The sequence below is a fragment of the Vigna umbellata genome, chromosome 5 (genome assembly GCF_029865625.1).
Source record: "Vigna umbellata cultivar VRB3 chromosome 5, Vumbellata_1.0, whole genome shotgun sequence".
Lineage (NCBI taxonomy): Eukaryota > Viridiplantae > Streptophyta > Magnoliopsida > Fabales > Fabaceae > Vigna > Vigna umbellata.
The window spans coordinates 36461231-36486084 of NC_142169.1; the positions used below are offsets into that span (position 1 = coordinate 36461231).

A 24854-nucleotide genomic window follows, 5' to 3' on the forward strand; every position below is an offset into this window, starting at 1 on the left:
TAAATCTATTAAATAAATGAAAACTATTCTCAATTACTTCATGAAAACACACCATCAAAGTATGGATGTTTCTTTTAACACTTTTATTTGAAAAGAAATCAATGCATTCGTGCAAGAAAAACCATGAACAAACATTTCCACATAAATGTTAAATACAAAGATCCGGAAAGAATAATTTTCATTCATTTCAGTCACTACTAAAATATTACAAAACCTTAGCCCATTAAAATGGGGAAACTCGAAATGACAACATATATTGTGAAGAAACACAAGATGATCAAGAGATAAATAGACACGACTGTAAATAAAAGCCTACAACCTTTCCCTCAGCAAATTAACCACCAAAAATGAAAGGGTACAGATAGTTGTAAAAATGAACTCCTAGTAATGTTAGTAATCGCCATTGCCAACACCTACTGACCCTGCACGACCTCTGCTGATCTGGTAATGATGCCTCACACACCAACATCTCTCTTGGTGATTAGAGTTATAAACCGTACAAAATGATGTTGGATTGACACACCGGGAAGGAAAAAAGTAAATTGAAGAACATGAACTTTGAAAGACAAAAAAGGGAGAAAAGTCACCCTATAGGTGTAAGTCTGCACCTAATACCTAAGACACTGTGTATAATTCTATCAGGGGTTGAAAATCAGTCCCAAGCACTAGTTACCCCAGGACCATATCCTCCACCATAACCACCAGAATTGCCATATCCACCATTGTTGTTTCCTGTACTGTAGTAATCAGAACCACCCCTACTAAAAGAACCTTCTCTTCGAAAGTCACGGCCACCAAATCGGCTTCCTCCTGTTCGACGGTTCCGTCCACCACCAATAGAAGAGCGAGCAGCATACCGTGAGAGCCAATCAGGTACTTCTTGATTCGCTTCTTGCATCAGATCTGCTAAAGGCCTAGCTAGTGATGCATTGTTGTCATTAAAGAACGCAGTTGCAAGGCCTTTCTTTCCTGCTCGCCCTGTTCTTCCAATACGGTGTACATAATCATCAATATCATTAGGAAGGTCAAAGTTAACCACATGGGCAACATGAGGAATATCAAGCCCGCGTGCAGCCACATCAGTTGCAACCAATATGGGGGTGTTGCCAGTTTTAAATGATCTTAATGCCAATTCTCTTTCCTGCAAGCATGGTAAAATAATAAGCCTACATATAGATACACAAACGTAAAAATATTTCAAAAAAGATTATTGCAACAACATTTCACCTTGAGACAGTATGATATTTGCAAGATAAACTCAGACTAACTATGCAAGATAACTTTATTCGAAAAAAATAATTCATTACCATGGACAAATGTGCAGAATAATCATTTTGAGCCCACTAATCACCATTGCCCACGATAGAAATACATATTAATTAATGAGAAATGCCTATGGAATTCAAGGATTATGAATGATTTAGTTTTCAGAAAACACAGAAGGTCTGTGTAGGGAGATTCGACACACATAGATCCCCATAATGGTAAAATATTGTCCGCTTTAGGCTAAACCCTCACGGATTTGCTTTTGACACCACTCCAAAAGGTCTCTTACCAATGAAGGTATCTTATGTATATATAAATTCATGTTCATCTCTTGTTTTATCCAATGTGGAACTTTGTTTGTATCCTAACAATCCCTCAAATAAAGGACATAGTCTGAGCCCGGTCACCATACTTGAACCATCAACTCTGATACCAATTGTAGGGAGGTTCGACACATGTATAGATCTCCACAATCGTAAGATATTGTCCGCTTTGGGTCAAGCTCTCACGAATTTGCTTTTGATACCACTCCAAAAGACCTTTTACCAAGGAAGATATCTTTTGTGTATATAAACTCATATTCATATCTTGTTTTATTTTATGTGAAACTTTGTTTGTATCTTAACAGTATGTGTATTCAAGAACTTGCCCACGAACATGCAAGTTTAGATGAGTTCATGTTCATCTGAGTTTCAAGCGTTCTAACTTGTTCTTGATAGGGAAGTAGACAGACTCATCTGAGTATACAAGTTAAAATTCCTGATTAACAACGATGATAACCTCCATAGTAATCAATCTCAGATTGCAGTGCACAGCAGCAAACTCTAAAAATGCCATTATGAGAAGTTAGATGGTAATAATTTTATATATAGGCTTCATTGCCACTTTTAGGACTTGTTCTTTTGAGTGGATTTGAGGGGATTTGAAGATAATTTTTTTTTCGTTTTTTTAAGCGAATTTGGAGGTAAATGAGTGAATTTGAAAATAATTTTTTTAAATTTGTCACGTCAATACAATTCTATACTAATTCTCACAAATTTTATTTTCAAATTCACTCTCATTTACCTCCAAATTCGCTCAAAAAAACGACAAAAAAAATTATCTTCAAATCCTCTCAAATCCCCTCAAATTCATTCCCTCATATCCACTCAAAAGAACAAGGCCTTAGTCTTCTCATATGTCAACAATGGATAGCTGGGCAGAGCGCCTAAAAATGCTAAAGCAAGAGGTGGGACGACAGCTATTCCGAATAGTTTGTGTACCTATACTGAATTTTTAATATATATATATATATATATAAATGGTTTTTTACATTTTTAAGTACATATAGTTTTCTTGTATTATATAACAATATATATTGTTTAATATTCTTTTTTACTTATTTTATACACATTCCTTATTATAATATTATTTAATTTTATTATTTAGCTTATTCTATTTTTTTACTATCGCTTTTAATTTACTATAATGTATAATATGCCTTAATTCTTTTATTATTTTTTCCACATTTTATTATTATTATACTAATATTAATTCCAATCTTAGCAAGCCACAGTACTCTCAATAGGCAAGATGAGAAGAGACTTCAGAACAAAAAGGCAATGACTTTAATAGGCATGATTCAACAAGTCCTCCATCAAACTACCCTGCAGAGAGCACACAATCAACAGCCCAAATAGTCGAGTGGCTGCAAAAGCCACTTCTGCCTGTGATTTGCTGGGCTACCACTCCTACTGTAAGCCGCTCAGACATCCAAAATGTACAGTTTGATAGCAGGCCACTCCACCCGCCTATCAGCAATCACGGCGTGATAGCCGGAAGTTGACAACTGAATCTCCCTACTATTGCCATTTCTTGAATTTGGTGTCCCACCAACCCCATTATTTTAAATGTACAGTTTTGATCTACCCACTGACTTAACATCCAAAATTTAATATAAATGCAGGCATATCACTTTATTGCACATCCACTACAACACTAAGCCTTTCAATCAAATATTAGATGTCAAGTTAACGAATGAACCAAAATTGCACAACTAAAATAATAGAGGGGCCAAAATTGAAAAAAATGAGAACCAAATTTGAGAAATGATAACAAGGGGACCAAAAGTACAAGTGAGCTTAAATATTATAATGCAAAATAAATAATCTATACTACACATAAAATGACCCCTAACTGTTACCTCTTTCAATCAAATTGTTCAGATTTACTCCTCATTCTCTCCTTTTATTCTATTACAACTGGCTTTTTAAATAGTCTTTATACAAAGGTCCTAACACAGATAAACCTAGGGAAGTCAGATGTCCTCCCCCAACTTTCCAAGACATTAACTCACAACCATCTTTTAAAATGTCTCATGCAAGGCCCTAACACAGGAAAACCAAGGAAAGTCAGATGTCATCCCCCCACTTTCCACAACATTAACTCTATACACCAGACATGAATATCATAAGCGTCCAACTCTACTTTCCCAAAGCACCAAACATTATTAAGGCGGAAAAAAAGATGAGAATAGCTGGAGTATGGACCTTGTCCATCAAATATAAATCAAAGTATTAGTCTGGATCTACACACAGATGCAAAAGCAGATATAATTGTACAACAGACTAACCTGTTGTGACCTGTCACCGTGAATAGTAGTTGCTGGAAAACCATTACGACACAACCAATGCTCGAGAGCATCAGCTCCCTTCTTTGTCTCCACAAAAACTAAAGTCAAAGCTTGCTGCAGAAAATAAAATCATCCATGAACTAGGCCTTACATAATTAAGTAATAGTATTTTCCTTGAGAAAAGAAACATGTCGATACAATGAGAAAACACAACATCCATTATATAATTTACATCAGAAACAAAAATATATACTAGTAACTGTCAAGAAGTAAGAAACATCTGGCACTGCTAGGACAAACAGAAAAGGAGTAGACATTCCAAGTTTTAGACAACAGAATACATGAATCGTGCATTGACCTATATATTATCATGCAAAACAAGTATACTAGATTGATTGATCAAACATAGTCCAGAAAAACCCATCAAAATTAGGTCCAAACAGTTTCTGTGACAATACTAATCATGATGTTCAATGTAAAAGCTTCTTCAGTCTGCCAGTATACTGTTACATGAGAAGCCGATAGTTAAAGAAAAAAATAACTTGCAACCATAAAACTCAGGAAAACTATGCGTTCTTAGCATAATCCCCATTTCATTGATCTGGAACATCTTCCCAAGACAAAATAAATGCATGGATCAGCATTGAGACGCTGATTTGAGTCCAAAACAACTTGAATAAGCCCTCAGAAACACGAATTTCTTTACATTTAATTGCAAAAAACACATATATTAAGTTTTATACTAGTAAAATACACTTTCTATGAACTGTGAGAATACCTTTCCTTGTACCCCATTTGCCCTCTGCGCATGAAGAAGATCCATGAGGTGACTTCTCTTGTCAGACTCTTGAACGTACTCAACTCTTTGGACAATCAAATCGGTACTTGAGCCCACTCTTCCAACGGCCAGAAAAACATAATTTGAAAGGAAATCAGAGGCCAGTCTCTGCATATTAACAGTAAAGACAACAAAATTAAACGATGAGATGAGGAAGCTATACATCCAATAAATAATATTGATTTGCATTACTTGGATGTCTGCCATTTATATCCCAATTAAAATTTGAAATAGAAATTACTTAATTGTAATAGTGCTGATCTTTCCATGAGTAAAGATGAAAGAATTATTAAGGATCAAAAGAAACCTAAATGCAAATATGTGGTGCACATAAACATGAGGAACGAGCATCTTAGATTAATTACAGTTTACAACTAAAATTGTAAGATTAGGCACATCCTCCTGCCCAGCATAGAGAATATTAAACCTGTATCTCTCTTGGAAATGTGGCACTGAACAACATAGTCTGTCTGGCACCTGGTGGAGGCATGTCCATTTGTTCTACAATCTTCCTTATTTGTGGTTCAAAACCCATGTCCAGCATCCTATCTGCCTCATCTAAGGCCAAATATTTGATCATCTGCAATGAAACTCTAGCTCTCTCCAGCAAATCTACCAATCTTCCTGGAGTTGCAACAAGAATGTCCACCCCTCTCTCAAGTTCCCGTAGCTGGAAAATTATATTTAGTTAGGACCTATGCCAACATGTAAATCAACATATTAATATTCAATTGTGGAAAGAACAAGGATTGAAGACCTGCTGGTTTATAGGAGCTCCACCATAGGCAACAACGACCCTGACCCCTGTCTGGTATGAAAACTTCCTAGCCTCTTCAAGTATCTGAAAGGAACGAAAAGACGATATATTTCATATAGATGGGCAGAGCAGTGGAGGGAATCAAAAAGAGAGGAAGCATGTGAGATGAAGAGTGTATATAATAAGAAAGTACTGACTTGCACGGATAACTCCCTAGTCGGCGAGAGAACAAGGGCAAGTGGATAGACTGTACGGACACCGCGAGGGGGCCGCAGGGGGGCCTGCCCTTGACCTCTCATAATGCCACTGATAATAGGGAAACAGAATGCTGCAGTCTTTCCGGAACCAGTCTGAGCACAAGCCATCAAATCCCGTCCGCCAAGGGATATGGGTATGGCATGCCGCTGGACCGGCGTTGGTTTAACATATTTGCAGCGTCTAATGTTCTGATTAAGAGCATCGCCCAAGTCAATCTCCGCAAAAGTATTCACAGGTGGGGGCACGTTTTCACCGCTCGTCTCAACGGGAATGTCCTCGTAAGCATCAAAATTAATTCCCATGTTTCCCTGCTCCTCGCCAGAAGCTGCTGCTCCCTCTTCAGCTGCATCCTCCTGATCTTCGAAGGGGTTCACTTCCCGCCGATCCCAACCACCGGTTCTGTTCCCCCAACCGTTTCTGGGCGCACCCCACCGTGATCCGACATTATTAGAACTCACATTGGGCGGAGCAGGGGGGGATTCCGTTGATGCTGATGCTGATGCTGCACGGTTTCTCAGATGCGGAGGCACATAAACAGGCCGCGTCGGAGCTGTGGAGTTGGATGTTCCCGCATTTTCAGAGGCGGAATTCGCAGCCAAATCAGCCCACGATGTTGGCATGCTTGCCCTGTGTAGTGTGCTTCCTTCCAAAGGATCACGATTCACGCCCTCAGCCTGCAATTGAAACAATCACATTACATAACAATGGTGCAGAGAGAGGAGGTGAATGATCGAATGGATGAATGAGTGAGATAGAAGAGCATAGAGAAGAGAAACAACCTGCCTACCTACCTACCTGTCTGTATTGGGAAGACTAAAACCCTCAAGTGTAGACGATCGTTGACGAAGATGAAGAAACCCTAAACACCACACACAACACGCCTTCAAACTTGGATGCGATAGATACAAAAATATCTTTTCTGCCTAAGAATGCGCCTTCTCTCTCTCCCTAATTTCACATTATTTTCTTTTTCCATTTTTATTTTTTTATTTATAATGTATGAATGTAAATAAAAGGCTCTTTCTGTTTAAGCTTCAAAGTTCAAATGAAGGCTTTCAACCCTACCTGATGAGATGCGATACGCTTCTTTGCGGCTGAGGCTGCTGTAAATCTCAACTTACTATTCCATTCTATTCTTAGTTGTCTTCCAGTCACCGATATTAGCATAAATTCTTTACTGCCTAAACTCTGCTAATCCCCCTAACCCTCTTCTTCACTAATTTCCTATCCATTTCACTCTTCTTTTTTACAGTCATTTTTAATTAACATCTAACATTTTTAAAATTTTAAAATTTCTCACCTTTAATTCATTTCTGATACTTTTAGTAGAGGATAAACTTGAGGAAGTGATCAATAATTATTTAAAACAAAAGTAAGTTATTTGAATTAAAAGAAAAATAAAAAATATATAAAATATTGAGTGAAAATTTTATGAAATTTTATCATTTGATTAATATAATGGTTAAAAAAATGTTTTAATAAAAACAAGTCGAATATAACTAATTTGTCTATTTTGTATAAATGATTATTATTATTACTATTTAAATTATTATTATTATTTTAAATTATCATAATTATGATTATTATAATAATATTGTTATGGTTATAATTATTAATCATATTATTAGTATTATTATTAATAAAATGATCATTATTAACATATCTTTATGTGATTCAGATTGAGTCGATCATGTATAGATCTTTTTTTATCACTTTGTTATTGGTCAATTTTCCTAATACAACAGTCATAAAATGAAAATCATTAACCCTTATGAAATCAAAATTAACTATTATAACCATACTAAATATAGTTACAGATTACAGTCTTTCTTTCATAAATAAATCTTGTGAAATATCTAAATGCAGATAAATTTTATATGAAATAGTAAAAGCAATAAAATAAATAATGGGTACAATAATATATATATATATATATATATATATATATATATATATAAAGTATTTTTATTTTCGCTATTCAATCATTGAAATATTATGAATAATAAGTGTTACGTATAAATAAGTTAATTAAAATCCAAGACATAAACTGTAGTAGATGAGTTTATGGTAGAAATTATTGATAAATTTCAAATTATGAAAAAAAAACTCAATATAGTATTAGTTTAAATTGAGAAATAAAAAGAAAATGATAATAATAAACACAAATAAAATTCAATTAATATTCAATAAATCAATTTATTTAAATAAAATAATTGGTTCAAATAAAAAATACATAACAATTTTAAAATAAATAGAAATAGTAAAAAGATTAGTTATTTAGAATCACATAATTAAATAATAATATAATTTTCTTAAAAATATAAATTTTATCACTTGATTTTACTAAACATTTTAAAATCAATAATAAACTAGCTTATAAGATGGAAAGCTAGTGATAGTCTACTAATCAACTTATAAGTTAGGTTTTCGGTCAAACCCTTTTCTCTCTTATAACTATAATTAAAGTATTTGAAAATTTACTCATAATATAGGCAATTTAATTCTAAATTCTGTTAACTATTCTTAGACAAATAGTAATTCTATAACAACATAATGTTGTATTTCAAAAATAAATAGTAAGCTGCATCAACATATCATCACCTCCAAGAATGTAATAGAGGAAAAAGAAAAAAACTCCCCATGCTCAATTAATAAAAATTATCGTAAATGGTCTGTCTGACTAACAAAACCGAAATTCCAGCACAAATAACTTTGTAGCGCCTTCCTAAGCACAGCCATGATTTCCGCAGAGAAACACAGTCATACTTTTGCAGAAAGAGCGGCTCCACTTTCAGTAGAGAAGAGGCATCAAGAACATTTTAAAAGACAATCCAAAAGGACACATTAAAAAATGAAGATTGCAAATAAGCCAGAGTTGCAATGATTAATTCCCAGGATGCTGCTATTCCGAATATGCGTCTTGGTGAATATTACATATATACATGACACTTAATATGAGAGGTTTTCTGATCATTTTAGGGCTAAAAGAATGGTCATCAACAAGTTACAGAGGGGAAGGCGGATACACACTACTAAGTATGATCGTGACTTCTGATTGCTCTTTGGTTCATCCTATTCATGACTCGGGAAGCATCGTTAAGTCTATCTGCTCGCTCATAAATGCTAGCAACAACAAGATGCAACTCCTTCTTATTGACATTAGGATTTGAATCCAGCTCCTCAAACAATGACTCTACCATCATGAAATCCTTTCTTGCACCATATAGACTCAGCATCTGGAAATGAACTTCATCTGGAAAAACACACCCTTCCTGGTGCATCTGTCTATATAAAGCATCTGCTTTATCAAATTCACGCAGCTTTCCAAAAGCATTCAGCACGAGAGCAATAACATCAGAATCAGGAAAATATCCAACCTGTCTCATCTTCTCAAACACTTCAACGACATTGCTATACTTTTTGTTCTTAGAGAAAAGATTAATCATGCACCCAAACACAGATATATCTTTAACTTCTCCAGCATCAAAAGCCTGACGAAAAACCCAGGTAGCCTCTTCAACTCTACCAGCTCTGGCAAGAATTGCAATTGCAGTCTCCCTGGGAATGTTGTCCGGTCTCTTCAGCTCATGCAGCAGACGCTTGGCATGAGCAACTAAACCTGCCCTCTCGTAGGCTACAATCATTGTCTGGTAAAGAACCTCGTCAATTCGAACTCCTGAACTCCTTAATTTTTGAAACAAGATAGCTGCGCGGTCCAGTTTGCCGGCCTTTTCCCAAATGGATATTATGGTCGAGTAAGTGATGGCATTGGGTTCAATACCCCTTTTCTTCATTTCTTGAACGAGATTGGTAGCTTTCTCGTGCTCAAGGGTCTTACCATAGATATGAATCATAGTGTTGTAAGTGACAACATTCTGCGGTACATCTTTACTCTGCATCAAGCGAAACAGGTGGATGGCTTCCCCAAATAGCTCAGCCTCTCCATAAACCCTCAAGAGCGTATTGTAGCTAACCACATTGGGTTGAATCCCCATTTTCCTCATGCTCCAGAAGAGGCGATCCGCTTCCTTGGGCATGTGAAGCTGGCCATAAACATCAATCATGATGTTACAGGTGGTGAGATCAAGCGGGCATTTGGCTTCATTCATTTGAGAGAACAGAGAAAGCGCTTCAACAAACTTTTGATTGTCAACGTAGATGGCAAGAAGAGTGGAATAGCTGACGGTGTCGGGTTGAACAGCATTGTCGGCCATCTCTTGAAGAACAAGGCGAGCCTCGCGGAAGAGCTTGGCTTTTCCAAATACATTGATCATGGAGTTATAGGCAATGAGGTCGGGGGTAATGGTAGAGGCTTTCAATCTGGTGAAGATGGAAATGGCCTTGGAATAATCGCACAACTTGCGGGCAAGGTCGATCAAATTACTGTAGAGGACAAGGTCGCCGGAAACGTTGTCTTGCTCCATCTGCTGGAGCCAAAAGAGAGAAGAATCAAACAAGCCGTGTTTGGCGAAAGAAGTGATGAGGGTGGAGTAGGTGTACCTATCGGGGGAAAGGCCCTTGTGGCGCATTTCGTCGAACAGGCCGTGGGCGAGGTGCCACTGCTTGGCCCGAAGGACGTTGCGGAGGACGACGTTGTAGGCGAAGAGGGAAGGGGAATAGAGGGCTTTTTCGTTTATCCAATCGAGAAGGGCAAGAGTGCGTTGCCAATCGGGCTCGCGGGAGAGCAGGGAAACCATGAAGCGCATAGACAGCTGCCTCCCGCTGTAGGGGGACATCACCGCATACAGTTCATCCTCGTTCTGGGTCTCCCCAATTGCCGCTAATAACTCTTCCATGTCCACACTGCGGTCCAAGCACGTACCTTGTTGTTGCCTTCTGCGGCCACCTTCCCTGGGAATGGGAGAGGAACAAGCAGATCCACATGTTCGGCTCCACACATCTTTAGCCATAGCACAAGTGGCGGTGGCCGCACTTAAATGGCTTATGCCATTCCCAACCCTCTTTTTGGCTATGGTATTGGAATAACAACAAACAAGTGATATTGAAGAAGAAGATGAAGGATAGCACAGAAGCAGAAGGATAGAACCTGACACCGTGCACATCTTCAATCAGCTCTATGCTTACTAATCGTTGGTTTGGTCTTGTCATGTATGGAACATCTCTATCTGTCTCTGCTGCTTACCTATAAAGACCAATAGGCCTCACTGAAATTCCACCCCATACACCCTTTACATTTGATTTGTTGTCCGTGCACTAAAAAAAATTTCACAATAATTTTTTCCAAAAAAATAAAATGAATCAACCTCCATTCATAAGTTAAATTTATTTATTATTTATCTCAACTTATATAATTAAAAATCTACAGTATTTAAAATGATTTTATTTTACATTTATTTTATACCCTGCCAAGTCAACGACCATTGTTTTGGTTATGGACATGCCCTTCTTGAAACTAAAGACCCTCTTTCATTTTCAAGTTTTGTAGTTGTAGCAGCGATTACCATGTACACCATCACCATCTATCACCGTTTTCTGCGTCCATTAACGCACCTCCTTCGTCCTCTTCCAAACTAAACACCCACAACACTCGCTCTCTCTTCTTCTCAAACATCCTTCTAAATCCCAACTTTTGCAACAACTTCACTCTCACAATTGTCTTCTCTGTCGTCCTTCAAAATGGGCTATTGCAGATGTACTTAAGTTGGGGTCTTTTAGTTGAAGCCGCTCAGTTGTCCTACCAAATGTCGCAGAGGAGCTTAGTTTCTTGGAATGTTTTTATTAATTATTGCTAACTTGATTTTTCTGTGTTTAGTCAGATGCATGCTCCAGTTTAGTGTGATGGACTCGTGTTATTGATACCCACAGACAAAAAGTCAGGTGTCAAAAAAACTTTTCCATTAAGATAGAAAGTTGATGCGTTGACAGCCACTCAAATTTACATAAGCGCTCAAGTTACGCATTAAGGACGCTCACAAGTCAAGAGATATTATAGGTAAGATAATTTCCTTTAAACTTCCTGGCTACAATACAGTCTAAATGATATACAAGTGTTACACCTGAAATAGATGATTGTTGTTCTGCCTCTCATTCTTTGGAGTAGGTGGTCGTGGTAATTCTGAACACAAGCTAGCTAGTCAACTTACCACAATATATACCCATTGACAATTTGACATGTCATTGCCCTTTGCTTCAGACATTCTAAAGTAGCTCCAGGCATCAAAATTTTGGTAAAACGTGCTACAAATTACTTCATGCGTCCGCAAATCCTTTGTCTATACGTATTAGTTGAAAAGCTTAAAAAAATACTTATATTTTTTATTGATGTTGTGTTTGTAAGGATAAAGAAAAGTGGAAATGTTGCATCCATCGTGGAAGTTGACGGTTGCAAAGGACACGCATTCATATTGGTTTATAATTGATTTCAGTACTTTCTTTCCAATTGTCTGTACAAGGAAGCCAAGTATATGTCATTGGATACGTATTTGGCATACAAACAATTTCAGGCTACCAGTTTGCTAAATAAGCCTTGTCAAAGAAGGACGAAATTTCGTTTTGTAATTTGAAAGAGATCTAGTGTAAGCTTCAGGCAACGTAAAAAATTTCTTAGCTCGTCCCACATGAGCTCGTTTAGTCAAATTGTCGTAGTCGTTGTCTTCAATTGCATCTAGGATCTTACGATACAATATTAACGAGGACCAAACCTGCATACCACACACGGAGAATAATCAGCATATGATACAATATGTCTAAACTATTTTCAGGGACTTTACGTTCTTAATTCTCTTAACAATAACAGAGCAACTTCATGTTTGTATGCATGGCAATCCTAAGCTATCCTAGCTTTTCTATGCTATTTGCATGAATTTCATTTAGTGGAATATGGGATGACAAAATGCATTATTCTTTCAGCGTACCAATACAATAACATGCAGGTTCACCTACCGGCCAACGGCTGGCCTTTTCAAGCTGAGAAACTCCTTCTTCTGCCCGGTTGAAGTAGAATCTTGCCCTCGTAATTTGATGTTTCATAAACTTTCTCCATCTTTCACTCACATTTCTTGAAAACACATCCTTGTCACATAATCCAAACTGGGCTAGTTCGTCTTGGGGAAGATACACTCTACCTCTTAATGCACTGATTAAAACAGTAAGGTCATGAAATAATATATCAGTTTTATTTTTACATGTAATAATATAGTAATTACGAGAAACTTACTCCTCTCCCACGTCTCTAAGAATGTTGGTGAGTTGATTTCCTATACCCAGATATAGTGCAGCATCATATACACTTTGTACAGGGACAACCGACTCCTGTGCGATACCCATTATAGGAACAGTCATTAAGCCAACAGTTCCCGCCACATAGTAACAATAAAGATATAGCTCCTGGAAATTGTTGTAGCGAGCTTTCCTCGTATCCATTCTCATTCCTTGTATCATGTCTCTGAAAGGCTGTAATTAGTGCAGCAGAGGAGTAGAATTCATCAGATAGATCTCAGTCATGAATATGTAATTCATGATGATAACATAAGGAGTAATTAATGACCTTGATATCCAAGGGAAACTTGGAGAGGGTATCAGTAAGAGCAGCATCAAGCATATCATAGGGATGCCCGTTGAAAATGTCGTGCAATCTATCTTCCCATCTATCAAGAACAGCAGAGCTCATATACGCAGCGTTAGGACCATCAACCAGCTCATCCGTCCTCCTGCACCAAACTGCAGAGAGAGAAGAAGCTACCGTTTCACTAAAGGTTTCACCATGCAAAAACAACCTCCTTGTTTTCAATTTTCTCCTATCTTTTAGTATTGTTATGTAATTATTTTTTCTTACCATAAATTGCCCATATAGCTTTCTGTCTTTCTTCCGTCATAAGCAAGGTTCCTGTTTATAGTCAAGCCAGGTAAATCATACAAGAAACATGCTAATTGAAACAATCTGCAAGTAAGAAAGAATCTAGAATACCTAGATAGAAGGTCTTGGCGTATTCGGCGCAGATATTTCTGCACATTTCATAGGCGTCATTCAGAAAAGTTGAATGAAACTGTATATTAGGCTTGCTACAAGGACTAATAATTTGAGTCTGCCTGTGAACAACCTCTTGTACGTGTAAATCCGTTAGAGGAAATCCTTGCTTCGATAATTGCCTTCTCTGCTGGGGATTGGGAGCCACGGTTATTTCTGACCTTGTAACACTAAATCTTCTTCTGCTACGACATGCTTTCTTATTGCTCACACTCATGGAAAAAGGCTTTACTGTCACCGAAGAAAATGATAAACTCATCACCATTTTTCTATTCTCAAGCTAGCACCTTGTATTGTACTTTACTTGGGATCGTGCTGCTATATAAGTCAATGTGAAGGAGCCTATCATCAACTATATAATTATCTTTTCTTTCTATATAAGCTATGGTTGTAATTTTTATAATTACTGTGTAAACATCAACCATTTGAATGGCAATTTGGTGTAATATAGAATATTCTTATAAGATTGATGCTTCATATTGCATTTCAGTCTTGACATCTGGCTAACGAATGAAACAACGGAATTTGTATAATAAAGTTAGTGACCTAGTTTGTGCATTAAACAAAGTTGTAGAATATTTGTTTATTTATGCGTCACATAGTTTGGTTTGAGCAAGAACGGGACTTTCAAAGATGCTGGTTTTGTCTTTTAAAAGGCCACCTAAATTTTCTACTGCATTTGTGTCTTCTAGTTAAGTTGGTTGCAAAGAATCTTAGTCACCCGTGATGCCTTCCCCTCTTGCATTATCCCTTTCCAGGGCTTCGCATTTTGGTAATTTAATTTTTTTTCTGAAAAATATACTTTATAAAATTTAAAAATAAGAAAATTATTTTCTTATTATCTGAAATCAAATACCTTCTGAATTATGTAATTTAATTTTTTTTTCATAACTTTCTTCACCTTTTGGAAATCAATTTTCACTCCCAATTTACATTTGTATAATGAAAAATATATTTTCACACATTTATACGTTCATTTAATATATTATTTTTTATTCTCCTTTTATAAAAACTGTTTCACTAGTGTGTCATTTTATCAAAGCCTATTAAAAAGTGGGTTTTAAGTCTAACTCATCTCTACAAAACTTATATGTAAGATGGGTGGTCCCATAGTGGCCCGACAACGGGTGGAATAGAAATGCTCAAAAAACAAGAAATATCGCCAGGATAGACTCTAACCATGACTCTAATAACATGTTAGAAAGTGAGCTGAAAGCCTAACTCAACCCCACAAAGTCTACTTATAAGATGAGGTTTGCACCTCATTTATATATTATAGTTTAGTCTTATTTCTCTAGTCGATATGAGACTTCCAACCTAGCTTGTATAATTTAAAAATTATTTTTTACTAAAAAGAGGAAAAACATAGTTTCTTTTATAGGCATAAGATTTACAAAAAGTGCAGGAAGAAAATGCCTTCTAGAAGAACCTGCCTTTTTAATGGCCTATTCCACCGTTTCGTTATTATAATGTCATAATTGTATGAAATTAATCTGTACAAAAATTTATAACGTGAGAAAAAGATAGAAACATTACACATATTTAAGATTATAATGGATGGAAAAAATAATGTATATGTAGTTGTATGAATAATATAAATCTATATTTACAATTTTTTAAGTTAAATTTATATAACTTTTTAGTACAAAAATATATTTTTATGACGATTTTTATATTGATTATAATATATTATAAAACTTTCTTTATTGATTGGACTCACAATTTGTATAGAAAATAATACATTAATCTATTAAAACTATGGGTGTTGCTCCCTCCACCACCACACTTTTCTCCCTCCACCTTCCATTTACTATTTTGCCCTTAAGTAAAATTTTATTTTTAGGGTTATTATTTTTTAATTTTACCCATTCACAACCTATTCCACTAATAACTTATCTACATGAGTAAAATACTTTTCTTTCATTTTAACATTATATTTCTTCCTTTCTTTCTTTCGTCGCTGTGAGATACTACAAGTTGCAAAGGTTGGTGGTGGTGGAAAAAATTATCAAGCAGTCTCCCTTTCGTGGTGCAGTGCGTGTGTTGCTTCCTCCAGGTGCGTATTCGAATAAACCTTCAAATAAAATCCTAAAATAAAAAATGTAACCTTGAGGTGACATCCTTCAACGGATGTCAACATCTTTCAACGGATGTCAACATCCGTCAACGGATGTCAACATCCGTTTAAGAAAAAATGGATGTCGACATCCGTTGAAGGATGTCGACATCCGTTGAAGGATGTCGACATCCGTTGAAGGATGTCGACATCCGTTGAAGGATGTCACCTCTGTTTTTAGGGTTTGTTTTATTAGTTTATTCTTTATTTTGGAAATATTTTAATAATTTAATTTAAATGTTTTGATTTATTATTTTTGAATATATTTTTAATGTATTTTAATAATGTAAGAAAAATGAAGAAGAAAGAAACGGAGGAGGAGAAGTGAAACGGAGAAGATAAATGGGGTTGCACAGTAAAACGGAAGACAAATTGTTAAACGAAAATAAGATGTAAAAAAGTTGGATGCAAAGAATAAAATAGGAGAACTAGGTTTGAAATAAATTAAAATAGTAAAAATAAAAAATTTTAATCTAAGAATATAATTAGAATTAAAAAAAATTGGGGAGATGGAGGGTGAAAGTTACCATGATAGAAGGAGCTAACACCCTGAAACTATTGTATGTAGAATGATTAGGAAAAGACCATTCAGTAAGTGTCACTGGTAAATAGATTTTTCTATTTTGTTTATAGATGACATATTTTCTTATCGTAAGATTTTTTATATTAGTTGTGATTTTAACTAGTATTCGTATAAAAAGTGAAAAGTAAAAACCTTTTCCACTGTTGACTGATGAATAGAAAATCTTTTTTTAACCACAGTAGAACGACTTTCATGCACTGATGTCTTTATTTAGCAATTTATTAGATAAATATTTTGCACAATTACTTGTCATGGCCTGTAAAGTTAAACAATTACTTATATGTAAATGCTTTCTGTCCTTAAAACCGTTTATTTTAAACAAATAATAAAATGTGAAAACTAAAGAATAAAATGCACATACATGATTTTTCTGAATAAAATTCCAAAAGAAAAAAACTCAAGATAAAATATTCATATGCATTAAAATGACCTTTATAAGTATTTGATGATAAAAATTATATTAAAACTAAATTATATAAATAAACTTAAAAAGAATAGATATGTATCTTTCAAATGTCACACTTCAATCAAAATATCTCATTTCACATAGGAGAGACAAAAGAAAAATAAAAATAAAAATAATAATAATAATAATAATAATAATAATAATAATAATAATAATAATAAAAATAAGAATAATAAGTCAGATATAGATATAAAAATATTAATCAAACCCAAAAATTATAATAACAAAAAATAATAGTACAAGATAAAAAATAAACGAGAAAAGAAGTAGAAATAACTTGGATTGAAACAGATAAAAACACAGTCAATAGCAAATCATTGAAGGGACTAGGGATGGCCATGGCTCCCCAAATTTTTTGAATTTTTTAGTATATGAAAATTTTATTTTTTGAAAATTTTTAAATTATATGTAGTATATGAAATTTTGATCTTTTCAAATGTTTTAAATTATAAGAGTATATATTAGGAATTAATGGAAATTAAATTATTTATCTTGTTATTTATTTTATAAAACATAACATTTAATGTTAATAAATAATAAAATATAAAATCAAACATAATAAAGTATAAAAAATTAATAAGATATTTTTATTGTTTTCCATTATCTTTTAAGTTTCTCACACATTGCACTTGTCTCCCATTCTATTTTGTTTTCTTTTGTTTATGAAAAATAAAGTTAAACACAAATTCATTATTTTTTCCTTTCATTTCTTATATGTTTTCTTCCATTCTTAAAAGGGAAATAAGTAATTATCTCTTATTACTTGATAGTGAAACATTAGTTTAATAGCTAATAATATTTTTTATCTCATAAATATTTTGTATATTGATTTTTTTATGAATATAGAAGAAAAACTAATGAACTATGTATTTTTTTTTTCATAACCTATTTTTAATTGTGGTTTGATTCTCATATTTTTTTTTTAGTATTTATGTCCTCAATTTTTTATTAGATTATGATAAATTATCTTTTAGTTTTAAATTTTTTTAAAACATAGGTATATTGATGAAAAATAAAAGAATAAATTTATCATTTAAAAGTGATAAAAGAAGAAGGGTTAAATATGTTTTTAGTCCCTAAACTATTGACCGTTTCTGGTTTTCGTCCCTCTTCCAAACGTACAATTTGGTCCTCAATCTTTAAAAAACGTTCGTTTTAGTCGAAAAAACGAACGTTTTGAGGACTAAAACGAGGACTAAAAACAAAATTTTGAGGACTAAAACGAACGTTTTTCTAAAGAATGAGGACCAAATTGTACCTTAGTTTGGAAGAGGGACGAAAACCAGAAACGGCCAATAGTTTAGGGACTAAAAACATATTTAACCCAAAGAAGAACTATCCATGAAAACAAACACATGACAAATTCAATCTTGCAATAACATGAAAATCAAAGATATTTTACTTCATTGATCATTTAATTCAACTTATTTAAACTCTTTTTGTTTTTATGGCCATAGCAGAATGTATTCTACAATAAAAATCATAAAAACAAGATTGTAAAATAAAATGAATTATAAATTTCTTCTCAACAATATAATTATTTACATTGAAAAAGAACTAAAAATTTTAATTCTGATTCAATTACTAATGAGTTCAAGAAAATAAAAGAAGAAGAACAATCTTTTAAAAGTGTGATTGTTTTATAGTTACAACTATACTAAATTATGTATTCATTTTTATTGTATTACTATTGGTAATTAAATATATTGCATGTCAAAAAAACAATTCATACGTAAACTTCTTATACACATGAAAGTAATTTAAATATATTCATAACAGATATATTATATAATTTTATTATATATATAATTTTATCTCTGACGGTTGTAATAACAAAAATAATAATGAATAAAACTAAAATAACATATTTTTCTTTCTAAGAATGTTAGAAAAAATCAATAAAAAAAGTAAATAATAATAAAAATAAAAATAATAAAACAGATATTTAAATAAAAATATTAACTAGACCTAATAATTGTCATGACAAATGATAATAATATAAAAAATACATGTAAAGAAAAGAAGTAGATCCAATTAAAAATGACAACAGGTCGAGTCAGATAAGATAGTTCTTATCCACAACCCGACCCATCGGATAAAACTGTACTCGATATTTGACCTGCTATTCGTGTGGGTATTCGTTTAGAAAATACTCACAGATATTTTAAAACTCGCAGATACTACGGATACCCCAAAAAAATAAAAAAATATATATTTTATACATTTTAAAATAAAATTTAAATAAAATTAGAAAAATTATATATATATATATATATATATATATAATATAATATATATTAAATTAAATATAAATTAAAATTTAATTTTAATTAAATTTAACCTAATAAAATATAATTTTATTTTATTTTTAATTAAATTTAAGTAAAATATATATAAATTATTTTTTTTTTATTTTGAATACCCGCAAGTCGAATAATATATTATCTCTACCCAATCCATTTTTTACTCGCGGATAGTTATGTTCACAGATTTTTTTTTTTTCCATCTAGACACAACCTAGATTGACTTGAAAGTCAATTGTAATAAATATGCTTTTAAAATAAAATAATTTATAATCAGTAAAATAAATATAAAAGATCAATATCTATAAATAACATTTATCTTTAAAATTGATATTATTTATTTATATAAAAACATTAATAACAATATGATTTTATTTATTTATTTATTTTTAAATTATATTAATATTTTCATCATCACTAATAACGATGTTCATTGGTATAAACAATAAATATGTTATACGGATGATAATACAGTCAAATAGTTTCATTTTGGTTCTAAGAAATTGATTGAAACAAATTATCTCATATAAGACTTGTGGGTTAATAGATCTGAACACTCATAGTTGAATATTAGCATACTGAACTGTATAAATTAAAAATAAATATTTATTGTAAATATAATAATTATACAAAAAATTTAAAAACTAATTATTTATTATTTATTACAAGCAAATAAGGAAACATATGAAAAAAAAATACTAAAGTTAATCATGGAACAAAATTTAAGTGTCCATCTATAAATATATGATATTGATGAAATAATAAATAAAAATATTTAATCATATTTCACATATAAATAATATTAAAAAAATAGCATAGCCTGCGAGATGAAATAGACCAACCCACACTTTGCTCTCGCGGGCCGATGAAATGTTTATCATGTTTTGCATTACCATCACTAGTATGTCATGCATGTTTTAAAGACACATATAGCAAGACTGAAATATCTAAGCATATGGTAGTCCTTCGTTAATATATTGAAATTTTTTAAAACAACCAATTATCTCTCTATTTTTTAGAAGGTGAATATCGCTTTAGAACGGTGATGACATGTGAATTAAAATAGTTTATACAGTTGCTTAGTAATTTGGAGTAATTTTATGAAAGAATGGAATATATTAAAGGTAATTATCATTTTATTCGTAACGAGGTCTGTAACATCCCAAAATACAGTAATCACTATAATTCAGAATTAATTACAATTAACAGAAATCACAAACAGTCTTTGAATTAAAACAGGATTTAAAAGCCTAACGGCATCAGTACAGAGGACGCGTATAAACGCATACAATGAAACCAAGAGTGAACACTCTTAAATACATAAACTAACGTGCACCAAAATACAAGCAGAGATGATTAAGACGAACGGCCTTTCAAAATAAGTGGCCGAACGTTATAACTATGCTAACATGTACAGCCTAAATCAAACGAGCACTCTAAGGCTCGACCTTTACTTCAACTTCAACCAGATTGGAGTCGTCCAAATTTTCTTCTTCCAGCATTGCTTCAAGGGATGCTCCACCATCTGCTCACATCCACAACGGATGATCATTGCATTTGACAAGACGGACGTACATATACAAGAGACAACACAATGGAAATGCAAGGGTAAGCTTATAATATTTAATTTATACAATCAACACATACAGTTACATTTCTAAACACACATACAGCATGTGATTCATCAAATAATAATCATATAAAGACATATAATAAGACAGACCGTCCGGACTGTATGAACCATGTAGTTACAGGCGTCCTTGCACCCGAGTGGTGTAGTAACTGATCAATCCCCAGCTGCCACTCGAGGTTAACCCTATCTGTCCGGAGTACTCAATGGACTAGAGCCTCCTGCCATTCCCACGCATGACTACCCCCTTCTACTTGAAGAGGTGTATCACGGAATATCAGGATGGACCAAGCCAGCATTAACTAACCACAGTCATACCTTACCAATTCAATATTCAATCATATAAGAGACGTTCCTCCCTGGAACGCTCGTAAAAATCCAATTCCAATAATTCGTTCAACATATCACTCGTCCATATTAAACATTTCTCATTTTCACATTTTCATTCTATGTTCCACTCTCTTAAATTCACGAATGTTCACCATTTAATCAATAGGGACCAACATGTTACAGTACTCCTACCTTCTCGTTTCTGAACAAAAGAAACGAACCATTTATCCACTTAATACGTTTCGACACTTAATAATTTGAAGGTACTGATCTTAGAAAATATGGATGATACTTAGAAAGATTTTAAGTATAAAGAATCCAGGTAGAATCCAAAGGATAAACCAGTAAGAAAGTATTTAGATAAACAACCAAATATGAACTGATTTCAGAAAACAACACTGCCAGTCAAAGAACGAACGTTAATTAACAATTTGGACGAACGCCAGTTACGTTCGCTCAGAATTCAATGATAAGGACGAGCGTTCAGTTATAAAACCGAACCCTCCTTGGACGAACGCTGGGTCAATGACCGAGCACAAATCAGAACGAACGCTGGATACAAACCGAGCGCTATTTAGGACGAACGCTTCGGTATAAGACCGAACGCCAATTCAGACAAACGTTCAGTATAAGGGCGAACGCTCTATAGAACGATCGTTCGACATAAGGCCGAACGACATTAAGGAAGAACGCTCGACATGAGGCCGAACGTCACTGAGGACGAACGTTCGACTTAAGGCCGAACGTCACGTATTTGTAAAGTTTCAAATATTTATCTAAGCTGAGCTGAAACGAACGCTCATTCACTAAATTGGGGACGCTCGTTCTCGAGCAGAATTCCTTCCAAATGAAGGAATTCCAAATCTAAGTTATTTTGCTGAACCCCGAACAGTCTATGACCGTACAGGGACGAGCGTCACTTATCAGAGGGGAGATTAAAATTCCAGATTTCTCAAGTTTAACAGAACTTTCCAGATTTCAAATTTATAACTTTATAACTTTCATTCCAGATTTAATTCATCACTAACATCATTCTCATACAGATTTCCACATTTTAATCATTCCAACTCTACCATAATCATACTCCATTCTTACGTAATCTAATCATCATGCATTTCAAACCACCAACAATATATACAATCCACGCAAACAGTGATCGTTCATGACAGATAAATCAAAATCAGAAAACCAGATTCCATAACAGTGGTCAATCATACAGCTCAAACATCATGCAGTTCATACATGCACAATAACAGTGATCATCCATACAACTCAAACCTTACATTTTTCATTCATACAACTCAGATTACACAACATGCAGTATAAATTTAAACACATAAGCTTCCCTTACCCGGATTGAAATTCAAGCTTGTTCTAGATGTATAAAAATGGCTTCGTCCAACTACGTTTTGCTTAGGATTCTTGACTCTTCCAGAACCAAATCTAACCACAGATTACAGAACTCTTAGAATACCAGTTTGCATGCAACTAAAACTCTATTTTTCCAGAACCTAAGGACGAACTACGAAAGGGACTTACCAGTGTCAGTCTTTGAAGCTGTTCGGTCCAATGGATAGCTCTTAGTGCAGTGGGTGTTCCTACGGTGCTGAAAACGCGATTGGAGAAGAAACGTAAGGATTACAGTAGAGAGAAGTTTAGGGTTTTTAGAGAGAAGTTGGAGAAGATGAAAGGGTGAGTTCAGAGGTTGAAGATGAGTTCGTGCAAGAGAGAGAGTTTTCGAAAAGTCTGGTTTTGTTAAACCAACGTTCAATTGGAAGAACGTGTCACAGGTTGCCACATGCACACCAAACTCTGATTTAGAAGATTCCAACGTGACAAGTGGCGTGTGTGCATGCAGAGTTTAGTGCGTTTTAATGTTTCAGAGAATGATGAGCGTGGTGCTTCGTGCACGTCAGACAGAATTGTGGTCAGATTAGAAAGTGGGTTTTAAATGGCTGGGAATGAGGTGGCAAGCATTAAGGGTGAGATGTCAGGATTAACTTAAGCTAATTATTAAGGGTCTCACATTCTCCCTAACTACAAAAATTTTCGTCCTCGAAAATTTATAACTTACCCGTGAATAAGTGCGGATACAAGTCCTTCATTGCACTCTCCACTTCCCACGTTGAATCTCCAGTCTTAGCATCCCACACTATCTTCACCAAACGAATGTCTTTTCCTTTATGCAGCTTGGTGCGTTCATCTTCAATGCGGACTGGCTGTAGCTCCAATGTTCTGTCTTGGCGCAGTTGGATGTTTTCCAGCTCCAAGACATGAGAAGGATTAGATATGTATCTCCTAAGCTGAGACACATGGAAGACCGGATGTAAATTTGATAATTGAGGAGGTAACGCGAGTTCATAGGCTACTGGTCCAATCTTCTTTAAAATCTGATACGGTCCTATGAACTTGGGAGACAGCTTCTTTGGACGAACAACTCTTCCCACTCCAGTGATTGGATTCAGTCTCAAGAATACGTGATCTCCTGCAGCAAACTCCAAAGGCCTCCTTCTTCTATCCGCATAAGATTTCTGCCTGCTCAGGGACGTCTTCAATCTGTCTTGGATCAATTTAACCTTCTCGGTTGTTTGCTGGATGAGTTCAGGTCCAGTTATTACGTTCTCCCCTTCCTGGAACCAGCAAAGTGGCGTTCTGCACTTCCTCCCATAGAGAGCTTCAAACGGCGCCATTCCAATGCTAGATTGGAAACTATTGTTGTACGTGAACTCCACCAGTGGAAGGACCTCATCCCATGCGCCTAAGTGGTCTAGGACGCATGTCCTCAATAAATCTTCTAGTGTCTGGATGGTACGTTCAGATTGGCCATCCGTCTGAGGGTGATATGCAGAACTCATCTGCAATTTGCTTCCCAATTCGCCTTGCAGTGATTGCCAAAACCGAGATGTAAATCTCGTGTCTCGGTCAGAAATGATGCTTGAGGGCACTCCATGAAGACGAACGATCTCCTTGATATACAACTTAGCCAAATTCGTCATTGACATCTTCAAATTCACTGGTAGGAAGTGAGCGCTCTTCGTTAGTCTGTCCACGATCACCCAAATTGAGTCATGATTCCTCACTGTTCGTGGCAGGTGAGTCACAAAATCCATGGAGATGCTGTCCCACTTCCATTCTGGAATTTCCAGTGATTGAAGCAACCCTCCTGGACGTTGGTGTTCAGCCTTTGCACGTTGACAGGTCAAGCAAGATGCCACAAAGCGTGCAACATCACTCTTCATTCCAGGCCACCAAAACGATTTTCGTAGGTCTTGATACATCTTAGTCATGCCAGGGTGCATGCTAAGACGACTGTGATGAGCTTCCTCCAAAATAATCCGCTTCAGCTCGCCATCGTTGGGAATGCACGTCCTACCAAGGTAACGTAACATACCATCTGTTCCAGCATTAAACTCCTTAGCTTTGTCTGTACCGAGTGCATCAAAGATCTTCACCAATTCTTCATCCTCTCTTTGCTTCATCCAAATTCTGTCAAACACATCACTGGAAATTCTAAGATTACAGCACCTTATCACATCCGCTCCTAGATCAAATTGTAATCTCAAATCCCTAAAACTCTCCACCAAATTAAACTCTTTCACCATCATAAACGAAACTTGCACTGCCTTCCTGCTCAGAGCGTCTGCCACTACATTGGCTTTCCCAGGGTGATACAGCAGTTCGAAATCATAATCTTTTAAAAACTCCAACC

At 34.7% G+C, this 24854-nt stretch overlaps 3 protein-coding genes across 7 annotated transcripts; all 3 read right to left on the bottom strand.

The window, feature by feature from the left end:
* Positions 1–161: 161 nt before the first annotated feature.
* Positions 162–6810, bottom strand: LOC124846619 (DEAD-box ATP-dependent RNA helicase 37-like). Of its 5 annotated transcripts, XM_047323931.2 has the most exons (8): positions 6796–6810; positions 6526–6589; positions 5670–6404; positions 5473–5556; positions 5143–5385; positions 4656–4823; positions 3878–3991; positions 162–1141 (listed from the first exon to the last, which is right to left on the bottom strand). In XM_047323931.2, exons 3-8 carry the CDS (start codon positions 6348–6350, stop codon positions 653–655), a joined length of 1779 nt encoding a protein of 592 aa, XP_047179887.2. In that variant the 5' UTR covers positions 6351–6404; positions 6526–6589; positions 6796–6810; the 3' UTR covers positions 162–652. The 5 variants fall into 5 exon arrangements, with proteins under 5 accessions (XP_047179887.2, XP_047179879.2, XP_047179894.2 ...); XM_047323923.2 differs by lacking the exon at positions 6796–6810 and having other exon boundaries at positions 6522–6742; XM_047323938.2 differs by lacking the exon at positions 6796–6810 and having other exon boundaries at positions 6518–6742.
* A 1532-nt stretch (positions 6811–8342) lies between these two features.
* On the bottom strand, positions 8343–10960 carry LOC124846661 (Tetratricopeptide repeat (TPR)-like superfamily protein). Its single transcript, XM_047323975.2, has one exon. It carries the CDS (start codon positions 10791–10793, stop codon positions 8763–8765), a length of 2031 nt encoding a protein of 676 aa, XP_047179931.1. The 5' UTR covers positions 10794–10960; the 3' UTR covers positions 8343–8762.
* Positions 10961–12206: 1246 nt separating this feature from the next.
* LOC124846491 (phytoene synthase 2, chloroplastic-like) lies at positions 12207–14020 on the bottom strand. The gene is made up of 6 exons (XM_047323764.2): positions 13658–14020; positions 13526–13576; positions 13238–13410; positions 12908–13143; positions 12634–12826; positions 12207–12392 (listed from the first exon to the last, which is right to left on the bottom strand). Exons 1-6 carry the CDS (start codon positions 13980–13982, stop codon positions 12207–12209), a joined length of 1164 nt encoding a protein of 387 aa, XP_047179720.1. The 5' UTR covers positions 13983–14020.
* Between the last annotated feature and the right edge of the window lie 10834 nt (positions 14021–24854).